This window comes from Bos javanicus, chromosome 5 (genome assembly GCF_032452875.1).
Source record: "Bos javanicus breed banteng chromosome 5, ARS-OSU_banteng_1.0, whole genome shotgun sequence".
Lineage (NCBI taxonomy): Eukaryota > Metazoa > Chordata > Mammalia > Artiodactyla > Bovidae > Bos > Bos javanicus.
Genome location: NC_083872.1, coordinates 79,424,327 through 79,438,495, shown reverse-complemented (window position 1 = coordinate 79,438,495; position 14,169 = coordinate 79,424,327). Strand labels below are relative to the sequence as shown.

General features: G+C 33.7%; 1 protein-coding gene across 4 annotated transcripts in view; it reads right to left on the bottom strand.

The window, feature by feature from the left end:
* The window catches only part of IPO8 (importin 8), a 66,664-nt gene that overhangs the window by 46,109 nt on the left and 6,386 nt on the right, over nucleotides 1-14,169 (bottom strand). Inside the window, exons 3-7 of one of the 4 annotated variants that reach the window (XM_061417499.1) lie at nucleotides 10,567-10,723; nucleotides 7,899-8,057; nucleotides 6,763-6,919; nucleotides 1,933-2,022; nucleotides 167-261 (exon numbers count right to left, since the gene is read on the bottom strand). In XM_061417499.1, the coding sequence (XP_061273483.1) occupies nucleotides 167-261; nucleotides 1,933-2,022; nucleotides 6,763-6,919; nucleotides 7,899-8,057; nucleotides 10,567-10,723 (658 nt within the window). Of the gene's footprint in view, nucleotides 1-166; nucleotides 262-1,932; nucleotides 2,023-6,762; nucleotides 6,920-7,800; nucleotides 7,858-7,898; nucleotides 8,058-10,566; nucleotides 10,724-14,169 lie in introns of those variants that run through there. The other 3 variants (XM_061417500.1, XM_061417501.1, XM_061417502.1) reach the window with 3 other exon arrangements.

The following is a 14,169-nucleotide window of genomic DNA, read 5'->3' as shown; positions in this document are numbered from 1 at the left end:
GCCAAGGATCACAGTGAAACCTGATTTAAAACAAGCACAGGATAACTTTTTGCCCTCTAAAGAAAAATGATCAAATACCATACAGCATCAAGGGGACCTATTCAATTTTACTATATCCAATACTGAGATACTAACCACAGATGGTGAATCTAATAACCAGAATTACCGTTCAAAGAGACGAGCTACAATGTGTAGTGCCCACTTCTTGCATTTCCACCAGACTAGTTCTGGTCTATCATCCTCATCAATCTGCAGAGTCTCCTAGGAGGACAAAACACCCAGATAAAATTCCTACAGTGAAAGGGTTTGTGTGACTAACAAAGGCAGAATAAATGTTGATATGAATTAAGCAATATTAAATATGAATTCAGATTGCCATACAAATCCAAGTTCTTACTTTACAGATTGCTAGGTAGGAATTAAACAAGCAAAACTTCAACTAACTAGTGCTACTGTTCACATTTATCTCCTGTCTTTAAAAGGCCCAAATAAGTAGAAAACAAAATACAAAGCACCATATCCCTCAAGGAAACTCTCTGGGATACCAAAAAGTTCTGTATCTTGATCTGGGAGACAGTAACACAAGTGTCAGTCTGTCAAAATTCACTGAACTGTTCATTAATTTCTGTGCATTCATGTGTATAAACTAAACCTCAACATAATTTGTCACAAGATATAGACAAAGGAAGGAATATTGAGACATCTGGAGACAACATCAGGAGACAAACTCAAAATTTTAAATATTTTATAATTTTTATAATTTTATATTTTAATATATTTTAATATATTTAATATAATTTTATATATAATTTTTAAATTTTAATATATTTTAAGTTAGTTAACCTGATTAGTTATTCGAGTTATTTTGATAGATGAAATATAGTATCACATCTATTGCAGATAAAAATGAGACACCATCTTTCACCTATCAAACTGGCAAACACAGAATTTAACAAAACAGTATCAGTCACTGCTTATTAAAGTATAAGCCAAACACTGTTTCTGGAAAGCTGTTTTCAAGATCTGTCAAAGTAGAAAATTATAGCCATTACTTTCTACTAACTTTTAATAGAATATAATCTATAAAAATACTGAATCACTATGCCAAACACCTGAAACTAATATAAGATTGTGAGTCAGCTCTACTTCTATTAATTAATTTACTAATTAGCTAAAGATCTGTCAAGGCCTTAAAACAGCAAGGAGGTTATCAAAACAAAATAAGCATGTATGTGCATAGAAATGTAACTACATCCTTATAGTTAAACCTATAACAAGCTAAATATCTAGCAAATGAAGCATTAAGCAAAAATGTACCATACAAAAAAATTCAAAATCGTATAAAATATTTCTAAGAAATTTTAAGTGAAAATTAATATCAAAACAGTACCCACTCCAGTATTCTTGCCTGGGAAATCCCATGGACAGAGAAGCCTGGTGGACTACAGTCCATGGGTCACAAGAGTCAGACATGACTGAGCACACACGCATGCACACAACTATCTATATATATCATTCTTACAAATATAATAAAATATAATTGTTCTTCCTGACGGATTTCATTAATGCTTCTTTCTCTGTATACCCTTTTTAATCACTTTTTAATAAGATTCTGTCAGTATAGCCTTTTCAATCACTTCTTCCTATAAAGATTTTATAGTATTTTCTGTAGGAAAAAATATGTTGTATATGAATGCAGAGAAAAAAAGAGAATGATTATCAAGTTTTAAAAATGGCTATTTTTAGAGGATTAAACAGTTATTTTATTAATTTTGTTTATCCGAATTTTCTATAGCTGAGTATGTATCATAAATTGTTTTTATTACAGTAATTTTTTTTTCCTCAAATAGCTGGCTGGGATAATAATCAGTCTACCACAAATAACCCAAATCCAACTTTTTCCAATTCTTAGAAACAGCAGCCCTTTCTTACAGGAGGAACAGTCCTGTCAATAATAGTTCGGAAGATCTCCATCCACGCTGTCATGGTTTGGTTATTCACCAGTTGAAGAGGCAATGCATACTGAAAACAAAGGAAACAATATCAGACAATAATTCCTCCCCTCTAAAAAATCTGCAACTTATCTATATAGAAAGGTTGAAATACATGAAATGGCTAACATTTGACCATGAAAATAGTAATTTCAGATGATTCAACCTAAAATTTAACTTAAAACAGCTCTATAAGCATATGTGTGTAAGTTAAATTTTTAAAATCTAGAAAATATACATGCTATAAATTATTTCTCTGAGCTCCTCCTTTATTTTCAGCCATGCTGTGCATCATCCAGGCTTTTAGTTCCCCAGCTACGGGTCAAACCCATGCCCCCTGCATTGGGAGCATGGAGTGTTAACCACTGGACCTCCAACGAAGTCCCTGGTACATTTTTAAGTAAAAAATAATAAAAATAATACAGAAAGAGGTCATTTAATCAGCATGAGACTCTAGATAAGTGATTTTTTACCATTTACCACTTTGGGTGTCAAACTTCACCTTTCCAGTTTTATTGAGATAGAATTGATATATAACACTATGTAAGTTTAAGGTATACAACATGATCATTTGATACACATATTGTTAAATTACTTTTACAGCAACATTAGTCAATACTTCCATTACCTTTTATCATTATCTTTTTATTTTTGAAATGTAGTTCATTTAAAATATTATATTATTTTCAGGTATACAAGTAACTTCACAATTTAATAGACATATTCCATTTAAAGTTATTACAAAATAATGGCTATATTTCACTGTACAATACATCCTTGTTACTCATTTATTTTATACACAGTAGTTAATATCTCTTAATCCCATATGCATCTTGACCCTCCCCACTTCCCTCTCCTGTTAATCACTAGTTTATTCTCTGAATCTATGTATCTGTTTCTGTTTTGTTACAAACACTTGTTTATTTTTTCGATTCCACATATAAGTGATAACAGTATTTGCCTTCTTTGCCTGACATTTCTCTAAGTGTAAAACACTCTAGGTCCATCCACATTGCTGCAAATGGCAGAATTTCATTCTTTTTTATGGCTGAGTAATATTCCATTGTATGTACATGCATGTACATAAACATACAACATCTTCATTCATTAATTTATTGATGGACACTTAAGTTGCTTCCATAATATGGCTATTGTGAATAATACTGTTACCAACACTGGGGTGTATATATCTTTTGAATTAGTGTTTTCATTTTTTCCAGATATATACCTAGCAGTAGAATTGCTGATCATATGGCAGTCCTATTTTTTGTTCTTTGAGGAAATGCCATATAGTTTTTCATAATGGCTGTACCAATTTACATTCCCACTAAAAGTGTATGAAGATTCCCCTTTCTCCACATCCTTGTCAACATTTGTTATTTGAAGATTTTTTCATGATAGGTATTCTGAAATGAAGTGGTATCTCATTATGGCTTTGATTTACATTTCTCTGGTGATTAGCAATGTTGAGCATCTTTTCAAGTGCTTGTTGGCTCTCTATATTTCTTGTTTGGATAAGTGTCTATTCAAGTCTTCTGCCCATTTTTTAATTGGGTTTTCGTTGTTGTTGTTCATTTTTAATTGGGTTTTCGTTGTTCGTTATTGAGCTATATGAGCTGTTTATATATTTTGGATATTAACCCCTTATTGCTAATATCATTTGCAAATATCTTCTCCCATTTAGTAGTCTGTCTTTTTGTTTTGTCAATGGTTTCCTCTGCTGTGCAAAAGCTTTTAAGCTTAATTAGGTCCAATTTGTTTTTGTTTTTATTTCCTTGTCTTAGGAAACAAATCCAAAAAAAATATTGCTATGATTTATGTCAAAATGTGCTACCTGTTTTTTCTTCTAGTTTTATGGTTTCCAGGTCTTACATTTAGGTTTTTAACCCATTTTGACTTCATTTTTGTATATGATATGAGGAAATGTCCTCATTCATTTACATATGACTGTCCAGTTTTCCCAGCACCACTTACTGAAGGGACTGTCTTTTCTCCACTATATATTCTTGCTTCCTTTTTTGTGGATTAACTGACTGTATGTGCATGGGTTTACTTCTGAGTTCTCTGTTCTGTTCCATTGATCTATAAGCTTGTTTTTGTGCCAGTATGATACTGTTTTGATTATTGTGTATTTGTAGTGTAGTCTGAAGTCAGGGAGCGTGATATCTCCAAGTTTGTTCTTTTTTCTCAAGGTTGCTTTGGCAATTCTGTGAAAAATGTCATCAATATTTTGATACAGATTTCAGTAAATCTATAGACTGTTTGGACAGTATGGACATTTTAACAGTATTAATTATTCCAATCCAAGAACACAAAATATCTTTCCATTTCTTTGTACTGTTTTCAAACTCATTCATCAATGTTTATAGCTTTCAGAATATAGGCCTTTTACATCCTTGGATAACTTTATTCCAAAGCATTTTATTATTTCTGATGCAGTTGTAAATAGGGATGTTTCCTTAATTTCTCCTCCCATAATTATCTTTTTGTGATGCAAACCCAATTTAATGACTTTAATGAAAATCTTTCCTTCAAGAAACACTTTTTTCAATAATTTTGTCTACACTGTGGCATGATGTCACAGTCCACTACACTATGTTACAGTGTACAACTCCCCTCCCTACTACACCCTGAGCTACAGGAGATGAGGCTTAGCACCTCTGCATCCATGCATTCCAAAACCTGCTACATGCTAAGGATATAATAAGTAAAGCTTACATTCTAATTGAGGGGGGAGAAACATTTAAATAAGAATTACAATATGGTGTGATAAACAGGACAGATAAAAGCATTACAATGTTGGTAAAAGCACCCATGAGGACCATGTAAACGCAGCCTGCTAATAGAAGAGACAACTTCTGTGGAAGAAGTGATACGCAAGCCGAGACATGGAGAAGGAGCACAAATGGACCAGGGCAGAAAGGGGAAGGAGGGTGCTCAGGCCGCACGGTGCCTTAAAGGCTCAGCAGTGACAAGAGGACGTGACCTGCTCATGAAGCTAAAAGAATTTCCATATGGCTGGAGTGTAAAGAACAAAGCTAAAGCTAAATATAGTATAAGATGAGGCGAGAGATGAAAGGTTTTATAGGACATGTGAAGAAATTAACACTTTATTCTAAATGCAGTGGGCAGTCAGTTGGTTTTAAGATGGAGCAAAGAGGAGCAGCAGGCTCAGGGTTAGGGGAAAGATAATAATGAGTTCACTTCTGGACAAATGAGTTCTGAAATATGTATAAAATATTCAAGAGCCCTGTACACAATAAATATTTAATAAATGCTTACACAAAATCAATTTCATTATATCATACTTTTTATAACATAAATTTTTCTGCCTTTTCCTTTATAGACAATCACTCTTTACTTACATAAACACTGGAACTATGCCACTTGAAGCCTTCTAAATTTTTGCTTCCAGGATTCCTCACTGAAGTGTATTACTATATCAGCACATAATAAATTACTGAAATGGTTTAAAATGATGAGGGTTTTTTTTTCCCAGATTTCTTAGGTTTTTAGCACATACATGTTAAGAAAAAAAAAATTAGATTTTTGCTCTCTTAGCAAACTAAGTAGAAGTAGAGACTTTAAGAAAACTATTTCATCATCCTCTGTCTTACTTACAGTTCCTGGCTATGCTTCTCCCAGTGGGAAAGGAAAGTCTGGCTCTGAATAAATGGGATATTACTATGTCTAATAGCAAGACATCTCACTGAATAAAAAATGTTTGCCCCAAAGTGATGCTCCTGAGAAAGATTTCTGAACAGAAAAACAAAAACAAAAGCATCATACATCTTCCTAGTTTATTACTTTTAAAAAAAAGAAAAAAAGGTGTATTCTTAGTATTCTAGTTTCTTCTCTTTTCTCAGAGGTGCCTCCTTTCCCCTTCCCACTCCCTCAAAAAAGGCAAAGCTGAAAAAAACACAAATATCCTCCCTGGACTGTCTCTATTAAAAGTTTAAAAGGTGAGGCTAAAAATATAAATCCTTATTGAAGTGAAATATTCTAGAACAATATAAAAGTACTTCAGTCAGATAGAAGCCAAGAACAAAATCAAACTATCCTGACTCTCTAGCTTGATGAAACTACCCTCTTGCCATGACTAAGTTAACAAGAAAGCATGAAATAAAGCTTTAATCCATTCATCACTCAAATAGTTTAAACTAACAGCAATTATTCTTTCTCCACCCAGATCTAACTATCTTACCCAAGCCTTTCGAGGATTAAATTTTAAATATGTTTATATTTAAAACATTCCATATTAATGTTCATTATAGCTTTCAATTAAGAAAAAGAAAATTTTTAAATGAAGGTAAACGAGTCACTCAATCTCATTTGTTAGCTTTAAATTGGGTCAAATGTAAACAAACTACCATCAATATGATTTCTCAATAAAAAAAGAACTCTCTTCTTTTCCTTTCTCTTCTCCTATAATGATAACTAATCTACAGGCAGAACGCTATGGACAGATTAGTCAAATCATCAGGTTTTAGGACAGTTAACTGCCTTGTTTCTTCCATACTCAGACTTCAGACACTGGGGTGAAAGACATATGGCCACTGAATCTCAGCTCTGCCACTCAGATAACCTTGGACAATTAAGTTGACCTCTCTAAGTCTGTTCTCTCATAAGGATTTATTTTTTAAGAAATACATGTGAGAATATATAATATGTAATTTTCAACAATAAACAATAACTGGCACTTACTGAGCACTTTCGATGTGCCAGGCAGAAATACATGGCATCAAATTTGTCTTCTGCTATAGAAACTTACCTGCACAAGTGCATAAAAGATTTTCAGAATCTGTTTCTGTATTAATACAGAATAATGTGAGGAATCAGGAAGAAGCTGCATGATTTGTTGCTGAATACGAGGCAGAAATATTTGCATTGCTGCTATAAGAGGTTCTCTTTCCTCTGCTTTCTTATATCTACATGAGCAAAGACAAAACAAGAGAACAATAATTTCTCCCCCCACAAAAGAGCTATAAACAATGAATGAAAAACAGTATTTCTAAACTATATAAAACTAAAATGGTAACTTTCCAAACACTGTATTACATTTCACTTTGGATTGTTAGAATAAACCTGAGAGAAACTTTAAAAGAGCACATCCCTGTTTCAGGCAGAATACCTAAAATCTTTCAAGAGTTGGACTAATTCAAAATAATCAAAAACAGCTTTGCAACTTTCCTAAATCAATTTTTCTAATACTTAGATTAATTTTCATCATACCACAATTCTTGCCACAAAATACAGGCTGATATGCCAGCTTAAATAGATATTCCTATTATACAACAAATAATGTGGTGGAAAACACAGTTGTCTATACCGTATATTGAGAAGTTAAAATGGTTTACAAATTTATGTGCTCTTAGATCACTTTAATAGGTGTAAGTCTAAAATATCCTCTAAAAATCATTTTAAAAGGAGGACTACAGAACTTTGTATGCAGGAGCAGCAATTCGAAACTAGAAAGCAATGCTATTAAACGTGACACTAGTCCCACACTTTCCAAGCAATTCTTATAGAAACGACACTCATTAGCAAAGAAACTTGAACATTTTCTACCTTGCATCCAAAAAGGTAAATGTTTGGTTTACTTAATAATGTGCTCACTTGAAGACAAATGTTAAGGTACCTCTCCATCAAAATTTCCAAGGAAAGCTGTTAAATAAATGGTCCTCTGAAACTAACAAATTAGTTTGAGAAGCACTGCCTGAAAGATTAACACATTAGCAGATTAAAGATTCTTTGAAAAACTGTAGTAAATTACCACATTTGTGTTTAATCCAACATTTCCCAAACTAACCTGATTCTGCACAACACCCACAGCAGGCCCCTCTATGCAATGTAATTCTTTCTAAGTAACACAAGGCTGGTATCTTCAGCCAATAGAAATCAACTTACTCATATGTCTTCACCAGTTGATATAGACATAACAAACTGCCAAGCCAGCTTCCACTGCTCTGTGATTGCAAGTAATAGTCTATCTTGTCGACTACCGCTGGCCAGTGACCAGGGAAATCGTATTTAATGATGGCACGGAGACACATTGTTAACTGGACTCTATAAGGTGGGGGAAAAAAGTCCACAATCTAAGTAGTTATAAATATCAGGCTTCAAAGACCTCTAGTACTGTACACAAAAGCACTTTGATTCCTATTTATCTACATTATATAGTTATTTATCTTGGGTGATAAGAAAAAGAGTGGTCCTATTAAAAAAACACCTCCTTAGTAACTCAAACTTACTGAAAATAAACAGAATGAGTGATTGCCTAAAATGTATCAGATCTTTCAAATGGTCTTATCCTAAAGATAAGCTTTGTAAAAAAAAAAAAAATTTAATAAATTCATAAAAAATTCTACAAAAAAAAAAGACAATGAATCAACCCCAGCTCTTATAAAATTTCCCACCTTGTCATATTTTGTATTTTGGTTATCATATCCTACAGGGAAACAAAACAAAAAAGTATTTTATTATTTCAACTAGACAAACTTAACCTAAAAATGGTCACAGTAAGTAAAACGGAAGCCTAGTAACAGTGGGAAGCATCTCCGTGAGCCAAAGTCTGGAATCAGAGTCATCAGCAATTCTAGCCATGCAGTATTTTGCACCTATCAAAGCTTCCTTAGATCCTAAATTTTATACAAAGTACCAAGTACTAGCTGGAAATTCCTGGAGGGGAATGTTAAGAGCTATTTCCAAAGAAACGTAGAAAAAAGAAACAGGCAAGACACTAAACAGAAAAAAAAAAAAAAAGAAGTATCTTCAATAAAACCACGAAGTTAAGTGATAAAAGATGTGATCTCATAACACTTAGGTAAGTAATCATTTCCTCAACTGGATCCCAGTCACAACTGAAAAGAAAGTGAGGGAAAAAAACTGTCTCTCCTACAGACTCTCAGTGTGTCCTTACATGGTCACTTGCAAATGGTCAGAAAGTGAATCAAGCTAAATTAGGATTCCACCATGCCAAGAAAAAGATACATACTCAGTTCAACAGCCAATAACTTGAATTCACTGAAATGAAACAAACAAAATAATGCCTTTTCCTTGTGTCTCCAAATCTATCTGCAAAAGATCCTTTGCAGTACTTTTAAATAAACTTTGAGAATATTTAAGAGTGGTTACAGTTAAGCCTTCAGGACATAAAAGAAACAAAGCCACAAAGAACTGTCTCATAATAAAGATAAAGATAACCTCCTATACAACCAGCAGCTGTTCCTAAACAACCAACAGATCATATCTGTATTCAATAAAACTGAAACTTTTCATTTTTTTAATTTCATCTTCAGGTTGACCCTCTTAATCCTTTCTCATTCCAAGCCAAGCAAAGGATGTCTATGAACAGCCATCCTTTCATATATTACTGTGTAGAAGCATTGCTTGCAAGATTCAGAGAGATTTAAAATGTAAAGATTTTGCCAAGAAATGGACACATGATGGTACCACAGGGAAGCCAGTGCCAGACGGGCATGTGGGCAACCAACAAGAATAAAGACTATTTTCTTTCACCAGAACACCTCCTTTCTTCTCTTAATGAAACAACTGCACAAAGAGGAGTTCAATGCTTGTCACACTCAGGGATAAAGTTATATCTACTCTCTTGAAGTTCATTTCATTTCCCTACCTCAGATTCATCTATTTCCCTCCTGCCTTTTCTAAAGAAACCTAATCACTCTCTCATGTTGAAAAGAATTTGTTTTTCCTATTTTAAGACTGCATAATTTTTTTGACTCTATAGTTGTGCTATCCAATAAGGGCAGCCACCAGTTATATAATTAATTTAGAAATTCAGTTCCTCAGGTACACTAGCCATATTTCAAGTACTCCACTGGCTTCTATGCCACATGACTAAGGATCAGACAGTATGGATACAGAAGATTTCCATCACCGTAGAAAGTCAGCTGGACTCTACAGCAGCTAATCTAAATTTAAAAAACCAGAGATGCTTCTAGTTTATACTTTCTCCATCCTATCTTCTTCAAAGGAACAGATGCTCAGCTCACAAAAATGAATAAAAAGATAGGTAGAGTATTACAAAAGTGCTAAGTTATAACCCCCAGAAGTCAATTTCCTTGTATCAGGGAAAAGAAAAGCAAATAGTGAAAAGTCAAAGGCTCTAACTGAGAACATAGGTTATTTACATACAGGGATCTACACAACAATTTTAGTTACATGTTTGCTTTAACTCTTTTTGTGGCTACTTATAGCAACTAAATCCTTTCCAAAATATTTTGAGGCAGGGACTTTCTGGTGGTCCAGTGGTTAAGATTCCTCCTTTCCCACTGCAGGGGGCATGGGTTTGATCCCTGGTTGGGGAACTAAGATCCCACATGCCACATGATGCAGCCAAAAAAAAAAAAAAAAACCTCTCTCTCTCTCTATATATATATATAAGCAAAGAATTACAAATGCAAAAACAAATAATTAAAACTGTATTCTTAGAGTGACCATCTTTATTACTTTGTATCTCTTCTAAAAAACAAACTTGAGGCTGGTGATTATACTAATCTCCCCCATCCACATAGTCTGTGCTTCCCACAAAGCACACAGATTTAGTATAATGTACCTCACTAAATCTGGAGACCGAATTATTCCTTCCACAATATTATCACGTATTTGCTGGCGATCGTTTTCATGAATGTTGAATGGGAATATTGCTTCTCCTGGCGGAGGTTCTCGATCCGGCCAGTACTGTGTCACCATGTTCTTCAAGTAAATGGCAGCTAAATTAGAGGGGGAAAAAAAGCTAATGTAGCAGTATTGAAAAGATGGCTTTCATTTAGCCTTGCAGAGCATGAAAAGCTAAACCCTTTAATGCTAAATATGACACCCAGCAAAAATGGAAAATCTTATAAATAGCCAAATGGAGAAGGGAAAATGAATATGAATTTAAAGTTTCTCTTTAGCTAGTAAAGTAAATCTAAGCAGAAAACATCTCATTAAATAAAGCTCCAGAGTTTACATGACAGAAAAATGACCTAGGAACTCAAGTATGTACCTATATACTAAATACAAAATGGTCTAAATGCAACTCTACTAAAAAATTTTCAGATCATGAGAGTCATACTGTTCATAATGCCCAATATTGAACTGACAACAGGTGAAATTCTACAGCCCTTCACATAGATTGCTTTTTCTGTCTTTCTTTCACTGGGTATTATTATCCCACACTACCATTTTGAAATTTGTATGCTTTTTATAGTATTGGTAATTATTATCTAACCCTTCAGAAATATTTGCCACTTGCAAATATAACAATAGAGAAAAGAACATTAGCTTTCAAATATTTTTGGAAAATCTCGGGAAATCTCTTATCTGTTTATTTCTATCAAAGTACAATCATCAATGATTTGGTTCCTTTTTTTAATTACCTTCAACATTTAACAGGGAGAAGGCAATAGCAACCCACTCCAGTACTCTTGCCTGGAAAATCCCATGGACCGAGGAGCCTGGCAGGCTGCCGTCCATGAGGTCGCTAAGAGTCGGACACGACTGAACGACTTCACTTTCACTTTTCACTTTCACGCATTAGAGAAGGAAATGGCAACCCACTCAGTGTCCTTGCCTGGAGAATCCCAGGGACAGGGGAGCCTGGTGGGCTGCCATCTATGGAGTTGCACAGAGTCGGACACGACTGAAGCGACTTAGCAGCAGCAGCAGTAACATTTAACAAAAGACTTCTGAAAGAAGCTAATATACTGCTACAGAGTTCTGACAGGGAATGCAAAGCTTTCTCACCAACCCAGCTGAGCACTGGGAATATATATGTTTTTATAATGTCATATTCTTATCTATACATAAAATATAAAAATAAAGAGAGATGACCTGCAAAGCATTATAACTGTCTTCCCTTAAGTTTCTCCTCTCCCTTCTTCCCCACTCCTCCCTTCATCTCAATTTTAACATAAGCTAAACTGGCTCATAAAAGCATTATACCACAAAGACTAAACCAAAACATGCTCTACATTGGCTGTAATACAACAGAAATCCAGTGAAATTATGAACCTGATATCCTATAAGCTCCTCTTTCATTAGTTTTGATTCAACAAAGGTCTGAAAAAGACAATTTCACCTAAGACTTTCATTTTTTAGAATAAAAACAAAAATTATTTGAGACAGTGAAAGAGAGAGGGAAAGGGAAAAAGCGGGGGGAGGGGCGGGTGGTGGGGTGGGAAGGGAGAGAAAAGGGAAGGGAGAGAGGCAGGAGAGAGAGAGAGAGAGAAATGTGTCTATGTGTGAGAGTTTGGGTTTTTATCTTTTTTTAAGTCAGACCACATAGGCTCTGGACTAAGTACCATCATTTACCCCAGTATACTTATTTTATTATGTAACCATCATCGGCAATAAAAATACACAAACTGTTGGAAAAAATGAATAAATGATCTAAGAATATGGTCCAACCTGTCAGCAGTTCAGACTGATTTCATGAGATTAATCTTTGCAAAAAGAAAAATCACAATGCCATTTTAATCCCTACAGAACTAGTCTTGAAAATAAAAAGCCACTTTCAGACAGCAAAGATACAAACATGGTAAAATCATGGACCTATTCATAGTTTATTCATTAAATGCGATTAATTTTATAACTAAAAATATTTTTATTCTGGGACACCATAAGAGACGGACTATATAAAAGACACTGACAAACTGTATAGATTGCAAGAAACATGCAATTAGTTAAAATAAAACTGAACTTAATGTAATAATTTGAAAATAGAATATTAATTATGCTTATAATCATGGATTACTAAAGATAATGAAGGGAAAATACCAAAAATAACTGAAACTATCAATTATCTAAAAATATCCCTTTAATCATTTAATTCAAATGTCTGTCTAACCATATGCCAGAGCTAAGTAAATACAAATATCTTAATTCATTCATAAGAAATTAAGTATTAAAATTTGTTTTTCTGCAAAATCTACTTATAACTTCAGCATCTTAAGTTTGAAATTAACTTTAAAACATACATGCATTTCTCCCCTTTTGAAACACAATGAATCATAACGTACGCTCTATGTTCTGGACCCAGAGCCACCACCACCACACAGATCAACTGGGTTCTATAACATCAAAGTGGAAAGGATGCAATTAAACTTAGTGAAGTGGAATCTATGCTTTTTGAGTTGATATTTCTGAGTTTTTCTACAATTTTTCATAGTAATTTGGTAGCCCTTCTCCCCTTCTCACTCTTGTTATTAATCTGTTAAAGGCTAAGAAATAAGGTAATGAAGTTTGTAAATTATATCTAAAACAAGATTAAATAGATTCTGAGTAAGAGTTTCCTACAAATAAGACCCATGAATTTTAACAAAAGAGCATCTTGGAGTGCTTCTGGACTAATCAAGCAACTTCCTGTTAATTTCTAGGTTCTGTAATCTGAAACACTGAAGTTACCACCTTGATAACGCTACTAAGCTTACCAATCAAAAGCAAAACAGTGGAGCAAACATCCAAATTTATCTTGTTTAGCTTGCCAATATCAAAATATTACATTTATTTCCTATTTCTTACCAGTAAAGTAATAAAGGACACTCACTAACAAGCTTTACTGATAATGCCAAGAATATTAATTGCCCATAAGCAAAAAATACCAAGAACTGAATATTTCACAGAACCATGTCTTTCCACTTAATATTATAGCATAACTTTTATGAACAGGCTGATTTTTTAAAATCAAAGATCACAACATTCTGTTTTAAATGTCATGCTAAAATGATAAATTGTCTGAGGGTCACCATGATTCTTGGGGTACCTTTGTATTCTAATAATAGGTTAAACAGAAGAGAAAATTTATAAATGGCACTTAAATTTAGGATAGTTATAATGTAGACTTCTACACAGTATATACACAGACTGTATAATAAAATGGATGCTGTAAAGTAAAAAGTTGTCCTAATGAATTAGGACATGATCAACAACCAAGAGAAACTCTGTCCTGTGGCTAACAGATTTAAAATCTACATAAATTATAAATAAAAATTGCTTTTAAATGCTAATTACATTTTATATTAAAACTTAATTACCTACGTCATTAAGATTCAAAGTTGTATAGAACTGGTGAGGATATGGGAAACCCAGCATTCTAATGCACTGTAGATAGAAAAAGTAAGCAAATGCAACTTGGTGACAAGATTCAAAACTGTAAATGTTAATGCTGTTAATATCA